This window comes from Hemiscyllium ocellatum, chromosome 4 (genome assembly GCF_020745735.1).
Source record: "Hemiscyllium ocellatum isolate sHemOce1 chromosome 4, sHemOce1.pat.X.cur, whole genome shotgun sequence".
In the NCBI taxonomy this organism is placed as follows: Eukaryota; Metazoa; Chordata; class Chondrichthyes; order Orectolobiformes; family Hemiscylliidae; genus Hemiscyllium; species Hemiscyllium ocellatum.
The window spans coordinates 10,380,376-10,395,981 of NC_083404.1; the positions used below are offsets into that span (position 1 = coordinate 10,380,376).

General features: G+C 42.9%; 1 protein-coding gene across 9 annotated transcripts in view; it reads right to left on the reverse strand.

Annotated features, from left to right (window-relative positions):
• The window catches only part of eya1 (EYA transcriptional coactivator and phosphatase 1), a 224,641-nt gene that overhangs the window by 120,057 nt on the left and 88,978 nt on the right, over positions 1–15,606 (reverse strand). For all 9 annotated transcript variants that reach the window (XM_060822745.1, XM_060822744.1, XM_060822751.1 and 6 more), the window contains 2 exons: positions 12,718–12,800; positions 231–411 (listed from right to left, as the gene is read on the reverse strand). In XM_060822745.1, coding sequence (XP_060678728.1) covers positions 231–411; positions 12,718–12,800 — 264 coding nt within the window. The remainder of the gene's footprint in view (positions 1–230; positions 412–12,717; positions 12,801–15,606) is intronic.

Sequence of the window (15,606 nt, forward strand, 5' to 3'; positions counted from 1 at the left end):
ATTTTCAAAAGGGTGGAATACAGCAGATCTAGGCTTCTTCTGAAAGTCCTGCTGCTATTGCAAGAAAATTCCACATTTGTGTCCTTCCTGTCTCCGGGAACATCAGGCTCATTGATTTTCATTCTTATGAATACCTACATCATTGAGTGTTTTGTTCACACATTTGATGTACCAGCTGTTACTGCTACCCACATTTTTTATTTACAATAAAATGGAAACAGTTTCATTACCTGCAGCAGAATCTGTAACGGCTTGGCTCGTAACAGTTGATAAATCTTGGAGCTGGTATGTTGTAGTAGTTGAAGGAGTTGTTGGATTGCTATTGTTGCTTGTCAAATAAGGAGAAGGGTACGCAGAATTGTTATAATACTGTGCATATTGTCCTGGGCCAAAGCCTGCATAAGAATATTCCTAGAAAAGGCAAGATAAAAATATTTAGATTCTGGCTAACTATTCCTACCTTTGTACTGAAATAATTCTGCTTGTATACTATAGATGAATAATAACACAACTCCATCATGTTCATTTCATGCTGAGAGATGGTCCATATTTAATAAGGCATGGGTAATGAGTGAGTACTCAGTGTCGACACAACAGGAGGTGCTAAAACAGAGTCAAAAAGATGGATCTTAAGGAGTTTAGGAAAAATCTATGGCAAAGCAGGAGGCTGAGGAGTTCAGAGGGCAGACCAAATTATTCAAAGATTGGCCTTTTTACAATTTATCTATTCACGTGTGGGATGTGGGGGTCACTGGCTAGGCCAGCATTTATTGCTCATCCCTAATTGCCCTTGAGAAACTGGGGGTGAGCTGCCTTCTTGATCAGCTGCCGCCCATGTGCTGTGGACCCACTGTACTGTAAAGGAGGGAATTCCAGCAATTTGATCCAATGATAATGAAGGAACGTCAATATATTTCCACCGGCCGTGGGTTGACCCACAGTGCTCTTAGGGAGGGAATTCCAGGATTTTGACCCTGTGATAGTGAAGGAATGGCGATATATTTCCAAGTCAGGATGGTGAATGGCTCAGTGGGCAATTTGCAGGTGGTGGTGTTCCCTAATGTATCTGCTGCCCTTGTCCTTCTGGATGGAAGTGGACATGGGTTTGGAAGATGCTGTCTGGGGATGTTTGATGAATTTCAAAGAATGGCTGAGGGATGGTAGAGAGGGGAAAGGGGGAAGTAAAGTAACACTGAAAGTCCAAGGGTGATGCCGAGGTACACAAGATTGCATAAAATTAGGAAAGTGGACCTTGAGGACATTCAAAGTGAACTTAGGAAACCTAAACCTGACTGATTTCCCTGTACCTGACAATGACCCACAGCAAGGATAGAGAGATAAGGCTATGGGATTTGTGTGGGTGAGGGATAAGGCTTTTTCTAATTTTAAAAATCACACAACACCAGGCTATAGTCCAACAGGTTTATTTGGAAGCACTAGCTTTCTGAGCGCTGCCCCTTCATCAGATGGTTGTCTCATCACAACCAGCGAAAGTGAGGACTGCAGATGCTGGATATCAGAGACAAGATTAGAGTGGTGCTGGAAAAGCACAGCAAGTCAGGTAGCATACGAGGAGCGGGAGAATTGACGTTTTGATGAAACGTCAATTTTCCTGCTCTTCAGATACTGCCTGACCTGCTGCGCTTTTCCAGCACCATATTAATCTGGTCTCATCACAAACACCTGATGAAGGAGCAGTGCTCCGAAAGCTAGTGCTTCCAAATAAACCTGTTGGACTATAACCTGGTGTTGTGTAATTTTTTTTAACTTTGGACACCCCAGTCCAACACCAGCTCCTCCAAATCATGGCTTTTTGTAACGATGAGTAGTAAAGGTAGGAAAGCTAGAAATGACAGTGTTGAGAAACTGATGGTAACAAATGGTAGATTAGGAAGTAGGCAACGTTACAAAGTTGTCAGAAAATGGCCGAAGTGGCTGACTGGATCTAGAGTAAAGGTTAATAAATGCTAATTGATCCAATGCTCCCCGGTTTTAAGCCTGAGAAGAATGAACTGGATTTGAACCTGGAGCAGCACTGGTGTCTGTGGGAGGATAACATCAGTTTTGTTGACATTACATTTGTTTAAAGTTTGGCTTATTCAGCAATTAATATAGCAGGGACAGTTGGAATACTCGTGGAATATATGAGGTCAATAGAGAAGATGATGCGTTGTACCTGAGTAAGTGCCAGATAAATAAAAGCTGATCTGTGCTACTGAACAGCATTGCAAGGAAGACAGAAAGAACTTTGATTTTGATAGGATCGTTTGCTAACCTGAGGACATCTAAGGATCTGTTATAGCCAATTAAGTACTTTTGAGGTGTACTGACTGTTTGAAGGTAGGAAACATGACAGTTAATTCAAATATAGCAATATGTCACAAACAGCAATTGCCAATGCCAGAAAATCAACTTGATCAAGGATTCAATATTGTCCCAGTATCCTCAAAGGCCACAAAGTTAACATCTCAACCAAAAGGTGAGATCTCCAGGTGCCTCTGCCGTGAACTGGAAAATCAGCCCAGGCTTTCTACTTGAAGGTTCGATTTTCAAAGTGGGATAATGCCCAGACGCCGACACTCCACTGAAAGGGTGTCTTGTAAATGCAACTGGGCAGATGTTTGGCACCCAATTAATGGCACTGTGTGTGTCCAGGAGGCAGGGACTGCCTGTCAAACACCAGCAACAAAGACAAACAGCAACCAGAATGGAGGCTGCTGATGCTTTACCAAAGAGAGAAGGTAACTCTGTCAAGAGTCAGAGATGATGAAGACAAAGGGAAATGGGGATGCAGCAAATAAAAGTGTGGTGCTGGATCCAGTGCAAGAACCCCAATGAACTGAACTGTCTTATCATCTCAAAAGCAAATTTGCAATTCTTCATGCAATCGAGCTGATAGCAGTGCACGACCACACACAAGGTTCACCAAACTGTCCACACCCTCCCCAGTCCATTACAAGCTCCTCATGCAACTAAATGCAGGTGAGTACATTCTCCACTCTATGCCTCCCACCTTCTATTGAAGATCATGATTCACCCCAGAGATTTTTGGGATCCAGCACTGGAATCCGGGAATACATGTTTAGAGCATTCTTGGACCGATTCCTGACCTCAACAGCAACTACAAATGTGGCCCTGGGTCTACGGAGTGAGAGTGGATAGATGGGTCTGCCAATGCTGACCCACAGAGTCGCCATATTGCAGCAGACCAGATATTACAGCAACATGAACAGGGTTGGTCATTTGGCAAACACCAAGAAATCACTGGAATGGACATGGAGCGCATGTACTATCGGGTGTGAGCAGAACTACGAGAGGGCACTGCTGCAAAGATGAATGGTGCAGCACTGAAGCTGGGAATTTGCTCCATTGTATGTGTCAGTTTCTTTGCTAAAGTCATCCAAAAGCAATGCAGACAATGTCCATGTTCCTTCTAAAGGTTCTGAGGTTTCAGCTATCAACCACCCTCCTAGGCAGTGTACTGCACATTCCCACGACTGTCTGGGTGAAAAAATGTTTCTTCTCAAACACCCTTTAAACCTCTTGCCTTTCACTTTAAAATTATGACATTACAAAAAAAAAACTTTAAAAGCTTGTAACGGAGTGGAGGAGTTAGGAGTTGTTTCTGTTATAGTCATCCAGCATTGAATCTGGCCCTTCAGGCCAACCCGTCCATGCTGACTAGATTTCCTTACTTGAACTAGTCCCATTTGCCTGCATTTGGCCCTATCCTTCTAAACCTTTCCTATCCATGTACTTGTCCAAATATCTATTAAATGTTGTAACTGTATCCACCTCTACCACTTCCTCAAGCAGTTCATTCCGTACATGCAGCACCCTCTACATGAACAGGTTGCCCCTCAGATCCCTTTTAAAATCTTTCCCCTCTCACATTAAACCAATGTCCTTTAGGTTTGGACTCCCCATCCTGGGCAAAATACCTCGGCTATTCACCTTTTCTCTGCCCCTCAGTTTTATAAATCCATATCTTTGCGTATGTGCACCCAAGAACAAAATTATTAATACTTTAAACCTCTGTAGGGTCACCCCTCAGCCTCCTAAGCTCCAGGCAAAAAAAAAAGCCCCAGCCTATCCAAATAACTCAAACCTTCCAGACAAGGTAACATCCTTATAAATCTTTTCCATACCCTTTCTAGTTTAATAACATCCTTCTTATAAGAGGGCAACTAGAATTGTACACAGTAAGCCAAATGTTCTCCATGGGAAATTTAAATGGGACTAGATTAATTGTGAAAACTGGACAGCATGGACATTTTGGGCTGAAGGGCCTGTATCCATGCTGGAAACCTTTACGACTCTATAAAGTAATAGGAAGACGGACGGTTGCAAAGCAGGAATGGCAAAACCTCAGATAATTTAATCCATATTTAATAATGGATAGCTGGACTGTTAGACTGGTCTTGCTAAATACGATTATGTTTATGACCAATGGTGCTGAGTCTTGCACAGGGCTGTGATACTGGTGACATGTTAAGAGTTGGAAGCTATTTGCTTCTACTTGAGGAAAGGTTGTGGCTGTCAAGAAAAGATAGTGGTTGACGGATACAATAATGTCATTGAGTTTTGAGAAGATTTGTAGCTCGGGTTGAGGTTCTGGATGTAAGTTTGCTCGCTGAGCTGAAAGGTTCATTTTCAGACGTTTTGTCACCATACTAAGTGACATCATCAGTGAGCCTCTGGTGAAGCACTGGTGTTAGTGACCTGCTTTCTAGTTATCTGTTTAGGTTTCCTTGGGTGGATGATGTCATTTCCTGTGGTGGTGCCGTTTCCTGTGGTGATGCTATTTCCTATTCTTTTTTTCTCAGAGGTTGGTAAATGGGATTCAACTTGATGTGTTTGTTGACAGAGTTCCAGTTGGAATGCCACGTCTTTAGGAATTCTCATGCATGTCTTTGTTTAGCTTGTCCTAGGATGGATATGTTGTCCCAGTCGAAGTGGTGTTCTTCCTCATCTTTTTGAGGATATTAGCGAGAGTGGGTCATGTCTTTTTGCGGCTAGTGGATGTTTATGTATCCTAGTGGCTAACTTTCTGCTTGTTTGTCCAATGTAGTATGTTACAGTTTTTGCAAGGAGCTGATTGCCAAACTACTCAGACCGCTTGGCATCATGGTAGCCCACAAACCCACCAACACACGAAAACAGCAGCTAATGAACTTGAAAGATCCTATACAGACAACAAGCAAAACTAATGTCATTTACAAAATACCTTGTATAGATAGATAGCTTTGTAGTGTTGTTAAACTGTCCCTAACAAGGTCGCATTTGCAGGTAATATCACTGGCAAGGAGGTGTTACACTAACTCTCCGGACCACTGTGAGATAATGGAAAAGCACTCTGTGTCCAAAAGCAAAGTCATAGAGTTATAGAGATGTACAGCACGGAAACAGACCCCTCAGTCCAACTCGTCCATGCCGACCAGATATCCCAACCCAATCTAGTCCCACCTGCCAGCACCTGGCACATATCCATTCAAACCCTTCCTATTCATATACCCACCCAAATGCCTTTTAAATGTTGCAATTGTACCAGCCTCCACCACTTCCATACATGTACCACCCTCTGTGTGAAAGAGTTGCACTTTGGGTCTCTTCTTTATCTTTCCCCTCTCACCCTAAACCTATACTCTCTAGTTCCGGACTTCCCAACCCCAGGGAAAAGACTTTGGCTATTCACCCCATCCATGCCCCTCAATTTTGTAAACCTCTATCAGGTCACCCTTCAGCTCTGACGCTCCAGGGAAAACAACCCCTGCCTATTCAGCCTCGCCCTATATCTGAAATCCTTACAACATCTTTCCAATAGGAAGAAAGTTGGGATAACTGCTAGGCATGGATGGGTTGGACCAAAGGGTCTATTTCCGTGCCGTACATCTCTATGACTCTACGACCAGAGTTGCATGCAATATTCCAACAGTGGCCTAACCAATGTCCTGTACAGCGGCAACATGACCTCCCAACTCCTGTACTCAATGCTCTGACCAATAAAGGAAATCACACCAAATGCCTTCTTCACTATCCTATCTACCTGCAACTCCACTTTCAAGGAGCTATGAACTTGCACTCCAAGGTCTCTTTGTTCAGCAACACTCCCTAGGACCTTACCATTAAGTGTATCAGTCCTGTTAAGATTTGCTTTCCCAAAATGCAGCACCTCGCCTTTACCTAAATTAAACTCCATCTGCCACTTTTCAGACCATTGGCCCATCTCGTCAAGATCCTGTTGTAATCGAAGGTAACCTTCTTCGCTGTCAACTACACCTCCAATTTTGGTGTCATCTGCAAACTTACTAACTAAACCTCTTATGCTTGCATCCAAATCATTTATATATAGAACATAGAACATTACAACGCAGTACAGGCCCTTCGGTCCTCAATGTTGCGCCGACCTGTCATATCAATCTGAAGCCCATCTAACCTACACTATTCCATGTACGTCCATATGCTTGTCCAATGACGACTTAAATGTACTTAAAGTTGACGAATCTACTACCGTTGCAGGCAAAGCACTCCATACCCTTACTACTCTGAGTAAAGAAACTACCTCTGACATCTGTCCAATATCGATCACCCCTCAATTTAAAGCTATGCCCCCTCATGCTCGCTGTCACCATACTTGGAAAAAGGCTCTCCCTGTCCACCCTATCTAACCCTCTGATTATCTTACATGTCTCTATTAAGTCACCTCTCAACCTTCTTCTCTCCAACGAAAACAGCCTCAAGTCCCTGAGCCTTTCCTCGTAAGACAAGTGACTCAGGCAACTGACTGTGTGGAGTTTGCACATTCTCCCTGTGTCTGCGTGGGTTTCCTCCAGGTGCTCCGGTTTCCTCCAACAATCCAAAAAATGTACGGGTCAGGTGAATTGGCCATGCTAAATTGCCCGTAGTGTTAGGTGAAGGAGTAAATGTAGGGGAATGGGTCTGAGTGGGTTACACTTCAGCGGGTTGGTGTGGACTTGTTGGGCCGAAGGGCCTGTTTCCACACTGTAAGTAATCTAAAAAACCTTCCCTCTATACCAGGCAACATCCTAGTAAATCTCCTCTGCACCCTTTCCAAAGCTTCCACGTCCTCCTTATAATGCGGTGACCAGAACTGTACACAATACTGCAAGTGCGGCCGCACCAGAGATTTGTACAGCTGTAGCATAACCTCATGGTTCCGGAACTCGATCCCTCTATTAACAAAAGCTAAAACACTGTATGCCTTCTTAACAACTCTGTCAACCTGGGTGGCAACTTTCAAGGATCTGTGTACATGGACACCGAGATCTCTCTATTCATCTACACTACCAAGAATCTTACCATTAGCCCAGTACTTTGCATTCCAGTTACTCCGACCAAAGTTAATCACCTCACACTTGTCCGCATTAGACTCCATTTGCCAACTCTCAGCCCATATCTGCAGCTTATATACATATCTCTGTAACCTACAACATCCTTTGTCACTATCCACAACTCCTCCGACCTTAGTGCCATCTGCAAATTTACTAACCCACCTTTCTACGCCCTCATCCAGGTTGTTTATAAAAATGACGAACAGCAGTGGACCCAACACCAACCCTTGCGGTACACCACTAGTAACTAGACTCCAGGATGAACATTTCCCATCAATCACCACCTCTGTCTTCTTTCAGCAAGCCAATTACTGATTCAAACTGCTATATCTCCCAACAATCCACAATGTGGAGTTGAAATGCCCATCAGCCACGATTGGAGTGGACTCGATGGGCCGAATGGCCTTACTTCCACTCCTATGTCTTATGGTCTAATCCCATTCCTCCGCATTTAGTAGAATAGCCTACTGTGGGGAACCTTATCAAATGCCTTGCTGAAATCCATATACACCACATCAACTAGTTTACTCTCATCTACCTGTTTGGTCACCTTCTCAAAGAACTCAATAAGGTTTGTGAGACACAACCTACCCTTCACAAAACCGTGCTGACTATTCCTAATCAAATTATTCTTTTCTAGATGATTATAAACCCTATCTCTTATAACCTTTTCCAATACTTTACCAACAACTGAAGTAAGGCTCACTGGTCCATAATTACCAGGGTTGTCTCTCCTCCCCTTCTTGAACAGGGGAACCACATTTGCTATCCTCCAGTCTTCTGGCACTATTCCTGTAGACAATGACGATTTAAAGATCAATGCCAAAGGCTTGGCAATCTCCTCCCTGGCTTCCCAGAGGATCCTAGGATAAATCCCATCTGGCCCAGGGGACTTATCTATTTTCACACACTGCAGGATTTCTAATACTCTTCCTTGTGAACTCAATCACACCGAGTCTAGTAGCCTGTATCTCAGTATTCTCCTCGACAACATTGTCGTTTTATAGAGTGAATACTGTCGAAAAATATTCTTTTAGTGCTTCCCCTATCTCCTCTGACTCCACATATGACTTCCCACTACTATCCTTGATTAGGGCCAATCATTCTTTTTGTCCTTAAATACCTATAGAAAGCCTTCAGGTTTACCCTGATCCTATCTGCCAACAACTTCTCATGTCTCCTCCTGGCTCTTCTGAGCTCTCTCTTTAGGTCTTTCCTTCTCACCCTCAAGCACCCTACCTGAGCTTTCACACCTCATCCTAACATAAGTCTTCTTCTTCCTCTTAACCAGAGATTTCACTTCCTTCATAAACCACAGCTTCCGTGCTCCACAGCTTCCTCCCTGCCTGACAGGTACATACTTATCTAGTACACAGCGGAGCTTTTCCTTGTATAAGCTCCAAATTTCTAATGTGCCCAAATGATGAAAAGTAGTGGACTCAGCACCAATTCTTGTGGCACTCCACTGGTCACAGGCCTCCAGTCTGAAAAACAACCCTCCACCATCATCCTCTGTATTCTACCTTTGAGCCAATGGCTAGTTCACCCTGTATTCCATGAGATCTAACCAGTCTCTCATGGGTAACCTTGACGAATGCCTTACTGAAGTCCATATGGATCCATGAAGTATTCTCTTAGTTTTCTGCTGATTGTCAAATACAGGAATTGAATAGCAGTCATTAAACATATACTTTTGCTTAAACTATTACTGTATCATTAGAATCAGAAAGGCAAAGTCTCAGTGAGCTATGATGCCTAAAGTTGCACTGTCTTATGGCCATCCCTCATTCTAAGAGCTCCGTTTGGGATCACTGTTTGGCAGTATTTAATTACTGTCTGCACCTGCATTTGATTATGTACTATGTTTTCGTTTTAACTATGTGTTGGAACTTTCCAATCATATGTTCGCTGCAAGTAAGCTTTTGGCGTGAATTTTGCCTTGGGAGCCAATGCATATTTTGAGCAACTGAACAGCTTGTTCAAAACTGTTACTTTGTGTTTTGGCAGCCACATGATCTACGGTTTCGTGAACTTCTGTAATTTGACTTTTATGCAAATATTTCATTCCATGTTTCTCCTTTCACATTCTAAAGAGAATAGTTATTCTTCGCATCCGAGACTGGAAATGAACAGTTCACATACAGTGCCTCGAACACAGCAACGGTCTAACTGGAGTGTTTTCAAAAGAGCTGAAGTACAGAAAAGGCATAAGGTCAGATGACAAGAAGTTTAGTCAAAGTGTTACGATTTAAGGAGGACCGAAAAGTCGACAGGCAGTGAGGTTTTAGGATAGATGTTAGGATCAAGCAAGTGAAAGAACAGCTGCTAAGCTGTGGACAAATTAAAATGGTGATATGCTGAAGGCTAGATGGAAGGATATCTTGAGAGACTTGAGAGACTAGAGGGAAGTGCAGGGATTGGGAGGAGAGAGAGCTCATGGAGGGAGTTGAAAACAAGGTTATGCAGCCTCTGGAGGAGTGTTTTTAATTAGACGTTGACTAAATTATGCAAAGAATCTAATACATATTTAATGCAGTCACCCAGTATCCATGGTGGGGGGGGGGTTTAAAAATATTTCAGGCTTTACTGGCGAATGAGGCAACATTGGTTATGGGCGGCACGGTGGCACAGTGGTTAGCACTGCTGCCTCACAGCGCCTGTAGACCCGGGTTCAATTCCCGACTCAGGCGACTGACTGTGTGGAGTTTGCACGTTCTCCCCGTGTCTGCGTGGGTTTCCTCCGGGTGCTCCGGTTTCCTCCCACAGTCCAAAGATGTGCGGGTTAGGTGAATTGGCCAAGCTAAATTGCCCGTAGTGTTAGGTAAGGGGTAAATGTAGGGGTATGGGTGGGTTGCGCTTCGGCGGGTCGGTGTGGACTTGTTGGGCCGAAGGGCCTGTTTCCACACTGTAAATCTAATCTAATCTAATCTAATTGTTCCTCTTGGTCCTATTTTTCTGCACAGAAAATAATGTATCAATGTGCATCAATTCCTCCCATCCAGATTTCAAGGAAGACCTCTCTATCGATACCATACACCAGACTGTCAATGTTCAGAAGGTAATTGAATGTTTGCTGCATAACATAAACTGATAGTCCCCATCTGAAAAGGAAGCTACAAAGAAAGTCACACATTTGGAATGTGTTGCTGGCTTGAGAATGCAAGATCAAGCCGGAAGAGTTATGAGCTAGAACACTGGGCTCGAGAGAGAGAGGGCCAATACAATTGACTGAAATCAGATATGTGAAATGAAAGCAAATTACCGTGGATACTGGAGATCTGAAATAAAAACAGAAAATGCTGGAGAAACTCAGCAAGTTTGGCAGCATCTGTGGAGAGAGAGAGAGAGACAGACAGACAGACAGACAGAGTTAACATTTCGCGTCCAACTTTTTCTTCGGAATTGAACAGAGGTGCAAAATTGATGGGTTTCAGGCTGTTAAAGGTGGAAGGCAGGGAGGGGAATGCAAGTGGAATACAAGAGCAGATCAATGAAAGGTTCTGGGAGATGAGAGGTCCCACAGAACAAAAGACAAATGGAATGCTTATGGTGAAAGTGAAGACACCACATAGATCCAGAATAGGAGCTAATGACAAATAAAGATGAGCTCTAACTGAGAGCGAAATCATGAAAACAAGATGCAGACACTCTGTGTTTGGGGTTGGGGGGTGTGGGGAGGTGGGGAAACAGAGTGTGGAATAATCAAAGCAGAGGACAGAGTTCCTTATCTGAAGTTCTCAAACTCGATGTTGACTTGAGAAGGCTGTTCCGGGCCTACAGTTGCCATAATCTCCCCAGACCATTGGGTTACCCCCTCAATAGAGAGAGAGTGAGAGTGTGAGGTGACTGGTGGTGGTTTAACTGAGGGTCACCATGCCTCAGCCAAGGGGAAAGGTTAAGCAGGACAGTCCTGCATGGTAATCTCAGTCAGATCAGGAATGGAATCCTCACTGTTGGTGACCAGACTGCAATCCAGCTTCCTTCTCCCCACATATATTAGAGTTGATCTTTCTCTGCACTGTCTGTCGCTGTATTCTGCACTCTGTTCTATTACCCCAATGTAATTACGTAAGGTATGATTTGTCTGATTAGCACATAAAACTATACATTTCACTGTTTCTCAGTGCATGTGACAATAATAAACCAAATCACACCCGAGTCATAGTCACCCTTAGATTAGAGGAGAAAGTGAGGTCTGCAGATGCTGGAGATCAGAGCTGAAAATGTGTTGCTAGAAAAGTGCAGCAGGTCAGGCAGCATCCAAGGAGCAGGAGAATCGACATTTCGGGCATAAGCCTTCCTGAAGAAGGGCTTATGCCCGAAACGTCGAATTTCCTGTTCCTTGGATGCTGCCTGACCTGCTGCACTTTTCCAGCAACACATTTTCAGCTCACCCTTAGATTAAACCACCACCAGTTATCTCTCTCTCTCTCTAATGACGAGGAGGTGCTGGTATTGGACTGGGGTGGACAAAGTTAAAAATCACACACCAGGTTATAGTCCAACAGGTTTATTTTGGAAGTACTAGCTTTCGGAGCACTGCTCCTTTGTCTGGTAGGACTATGGTGACTTTATCTACTTTTACAATGCCTGAACTGAAAACAAAGTGTTTCACTGAAACACTGCAGCGGAACTAAGACAGGAATGTATCATATGATCATAACAGCAGGATAGTATATTGGACTGGAAGGTGAGAGTCATGCTTGTGGACTGAAGCTGAGGTCAGAAGTTTAAAATAATATAAATCAGAAGAATGGAAGAAATATGTAGAGTATTGAAGATATCTATATCGTCATGTGCATGTGATGGGAGTTGGAGAGAATTATGAACTGAGTACTGCAAGTGCATAAGGGTTTGCTTTTGTGCTGCTCCTGACTTCACCAAATGAAATGTAAACTTACTATTTCTGGGCCTTTTCTCCACTATTGCCTGCGGAATTAACCAGAGAGTACATTCTCTGATTTTAAGTCTTTTGTAGAATAATAGTCTGGGGTCCTTTGTTCATGATGGGATTTAAAATGGCACACTGGAAATGGTCCACCCACAGGACCCGGCAAGATGTTTGCTGGCAGGTCAATAGGCTACTTTTCAGAGTGCCTGTAGTTCCTTTTGCTTTATTATAGTTCCATTTGCAACAAATAAAATAAATCCTATTACACATTTCCATTCCTGACCAATTTGGTTTGAATATTCAATTTAAAATTTTCCCATAAAACAATGAGGAATTAATAAAGTAGCACTGTTTGATCTACAATACTGGTAACATTGCTGGATTTATTTCGTAGCTACATCGATATAGTTTAGCATTGCCTTAATGCAATAATGTTTGCACAACAATATCATGTAAAGTATAAAAGTGCGACACCTGATGTGAATTGTTGAAGCCTGTGGAGTTTGTCTGAGAATTGCTTCCTGTGTAAATTCCTGATGCTGATGTAAAACATCCCCCTGAAAAAGAAAACTTTTGTCAGACTTTTATTTTCTTCCAGAGAATCTCGTTCTTGCATCTCAGGTAAATAAATTAACAAGATGTACCAGAGGTCACAACATAAAATGCCACATTGCATAACGACTGGCTAAGTTATTTCCCAGTTACCAATTCTGGATTCTCACACCCAGTAATTTCTGAGCGAGGATTTTGTTTTAACGTCACTCAGTCACAGGATGCAAGCATCACTCACAAAGTCAGCAATTCTGACATGGTTTGTGTTAAATCATTTCAGAGGATAACTCAGAGTCAAATTCACTGCTGCTAGTCTGGAGTCCTATTTAGAGTCGATCAGTTATGGATAGCAGTTGTCCTTTCAAAAGGACACTAACAAACCCCATGGGGTTTGAAAACAATTTGGTAGTTTCAAGGGCTCCTTTACTGATATCAGCTGTTTACATCAAGCTGCCTAGGTAGGATTGGAACTTGATTTCCAGATGACCAGCCCAGTAACACAGCCTCAATGATGTCACCTGATATGGTACTGCCTTGAGAAGAAACATTCAAAATTGAAAAAAATAAAAGTGATTATATGATAAGATTTCTTTTTAAATTGGAAACAAGGATTTTTTTCTGAAGATTCTAAACTCATTTTGGAGTCAGATAATTCCATAACCTCAAGATATTGCATTTAGTTTAGAGCTTCACAATGCCCCTTGGGGAGGTGGGGTATATTGACTTCCCCTGAACCCCGAGTGGCTGAAGGCTAAACGTTCCCTAAGCTTTACTCTACACATGCCTCCATGATGAATCAATTAAGCGTCACAGCGTATATCTCTGTACATATAGCACAGGGGCTATCTTAAATACAAGTACACAACTATATAAAGTGTACACATACAACTCATTCCTCCCTGGACAGAAACCTAAAATGACAAAAAGAATCCATAACTAGTTTTTCAATAATTACTCCTTTTTACCAGACCGCATTATTTATTTTGCAAGAGGCAGGAAGTATCATCAATATTTAAATGAAAGCAGTTCTCCCCTCACACGTGATAGAAGACCAGTTTCAGTGGTGCTATAATACAGGCAAAATATTGCAGATGCTGGAAATCTGAAACCATGCTGAAGAAGCTCAGCTGGTCTGGCAGCATCCACAGAGAGAGAAACCCAGTTAATGTTTCAAATCTGGTATGTCTCTTCTTCAGAACTGAAAGACATTGGAGAATAGGGTATTTTAAAAATACTTTTGATTCCTGTAAGGACGCTATTGCATTCCACACTGAAGCATCTGTTCAGACAATGCCACCTTCCACCAGGCTGCCTCCGAAATGACCAGCACTTTCCTCAACCAAGGATTCTGTGGTTGTCAGGGCCTTCAGCCATATTCAACCCATCTCCTGCACTTCTACCCTCACCCCTTCTTCTCCTTTCCAGAACAAAGATAGGGATTCCTTATCCTTACATTCCAACCCACCAGTCCCAACATGCAAAGGACAATTCTCGGCCATTTCCACCACATCTAGTAGGATTCCACCAGTAAACACATCCTCGCTTCCCCTCTCAGTATTCCACAGGGACTGTTCCTTCCCTGACACCCTGGTCCACTTCTCACTCACTCCTCACACTTTCTCATGCTCCTGTGGTACCTTCCCAGATAAGGTGCAACACTTGCCCAATCACCTCACTGCCCAAGGACTCAAACAAACTTTCCAGGTGCAGCAGCATTTCACTTTCAGTCTAGTTTACTGCTCACACCGGGGTTTTCTTTAACAGCAGCCAGACCAAATGCAGACTGCCTCTAAACTGCCCACAGCAATGACCCTGACCTCTCAGTTACTCACCTTTTCAATAGCCCACCTTACTCTCATGCTAACAATTCTGACCTGCTGCAATGTTCCAACAAAACACAATGCAAGCTCGAGAAGCAACATCTCATTTTCCAAGTAGACACTCTATAGTCCCATGGTTTCAAAATCCAACTCAATCATTTCAGAAACTGACTGCTCTGTGTCTGCCCTCCATTTTTTCTTACATTCTCTTCTCTTTGTCGTGTTTGTATCCTGATTCCTTTGCACATCATAGCAAGGACTAATTCTCCCCCTTTCACATTTTAATTTACACCTTTTTATAAATCTCTTTTCTTCTCTCTCTACTTTGCACTGGGACTTCGCACCATTCTAGCACCCTTCAGCTCTGAAGAAGTCATACCAAACTTGAAACGTTAGCATTGTTACTCTCCAAAGATGGTGCCAGATGGGTATATGAATAGGAAGGGCTTTGAAGGACATGAGCCAAGTGCTGGCAAATGGGAATAGACTCTGTTGGGATATCTGGTTGGCATGGGCGAGTTGGACCGAAGGGTCTGTTTCCATGCTGTACATCTCTATGACCCCACAACCTCCTGAGTTTCTCCAGCATTGTCTTGTGTTTTCCTCAGTGGTGCTGTAGTGGCTTGGGACGACTGAGTCGGCCATTTCAGAGAGCAGCTAAGAACTAAAACCACCGCTGTGGAAGTGGAGTCTCATAAAGTCTGGACGAGATAAAGGTGACAATTTTCTTCCCCATGAAGAACACTCATGAGCCCGATTATGCTCCTTTTGCACAATAACCCATTGATTTTATGATTCACTATTAATGAGATTATTATTATGCGCCTTTTTCACAATAACCCCATGGTTTTATGATCGCTTTTAATGAGATTATTATTTTATTCCAGATTTATTAAGTGACTGAATTTAAATTCTTGGAACTGCAAAGGTAGTATTTGAACTTGTGTCTCTGGAACATTTATCTGTGTCCTAGCCCAGTAACAATATTATC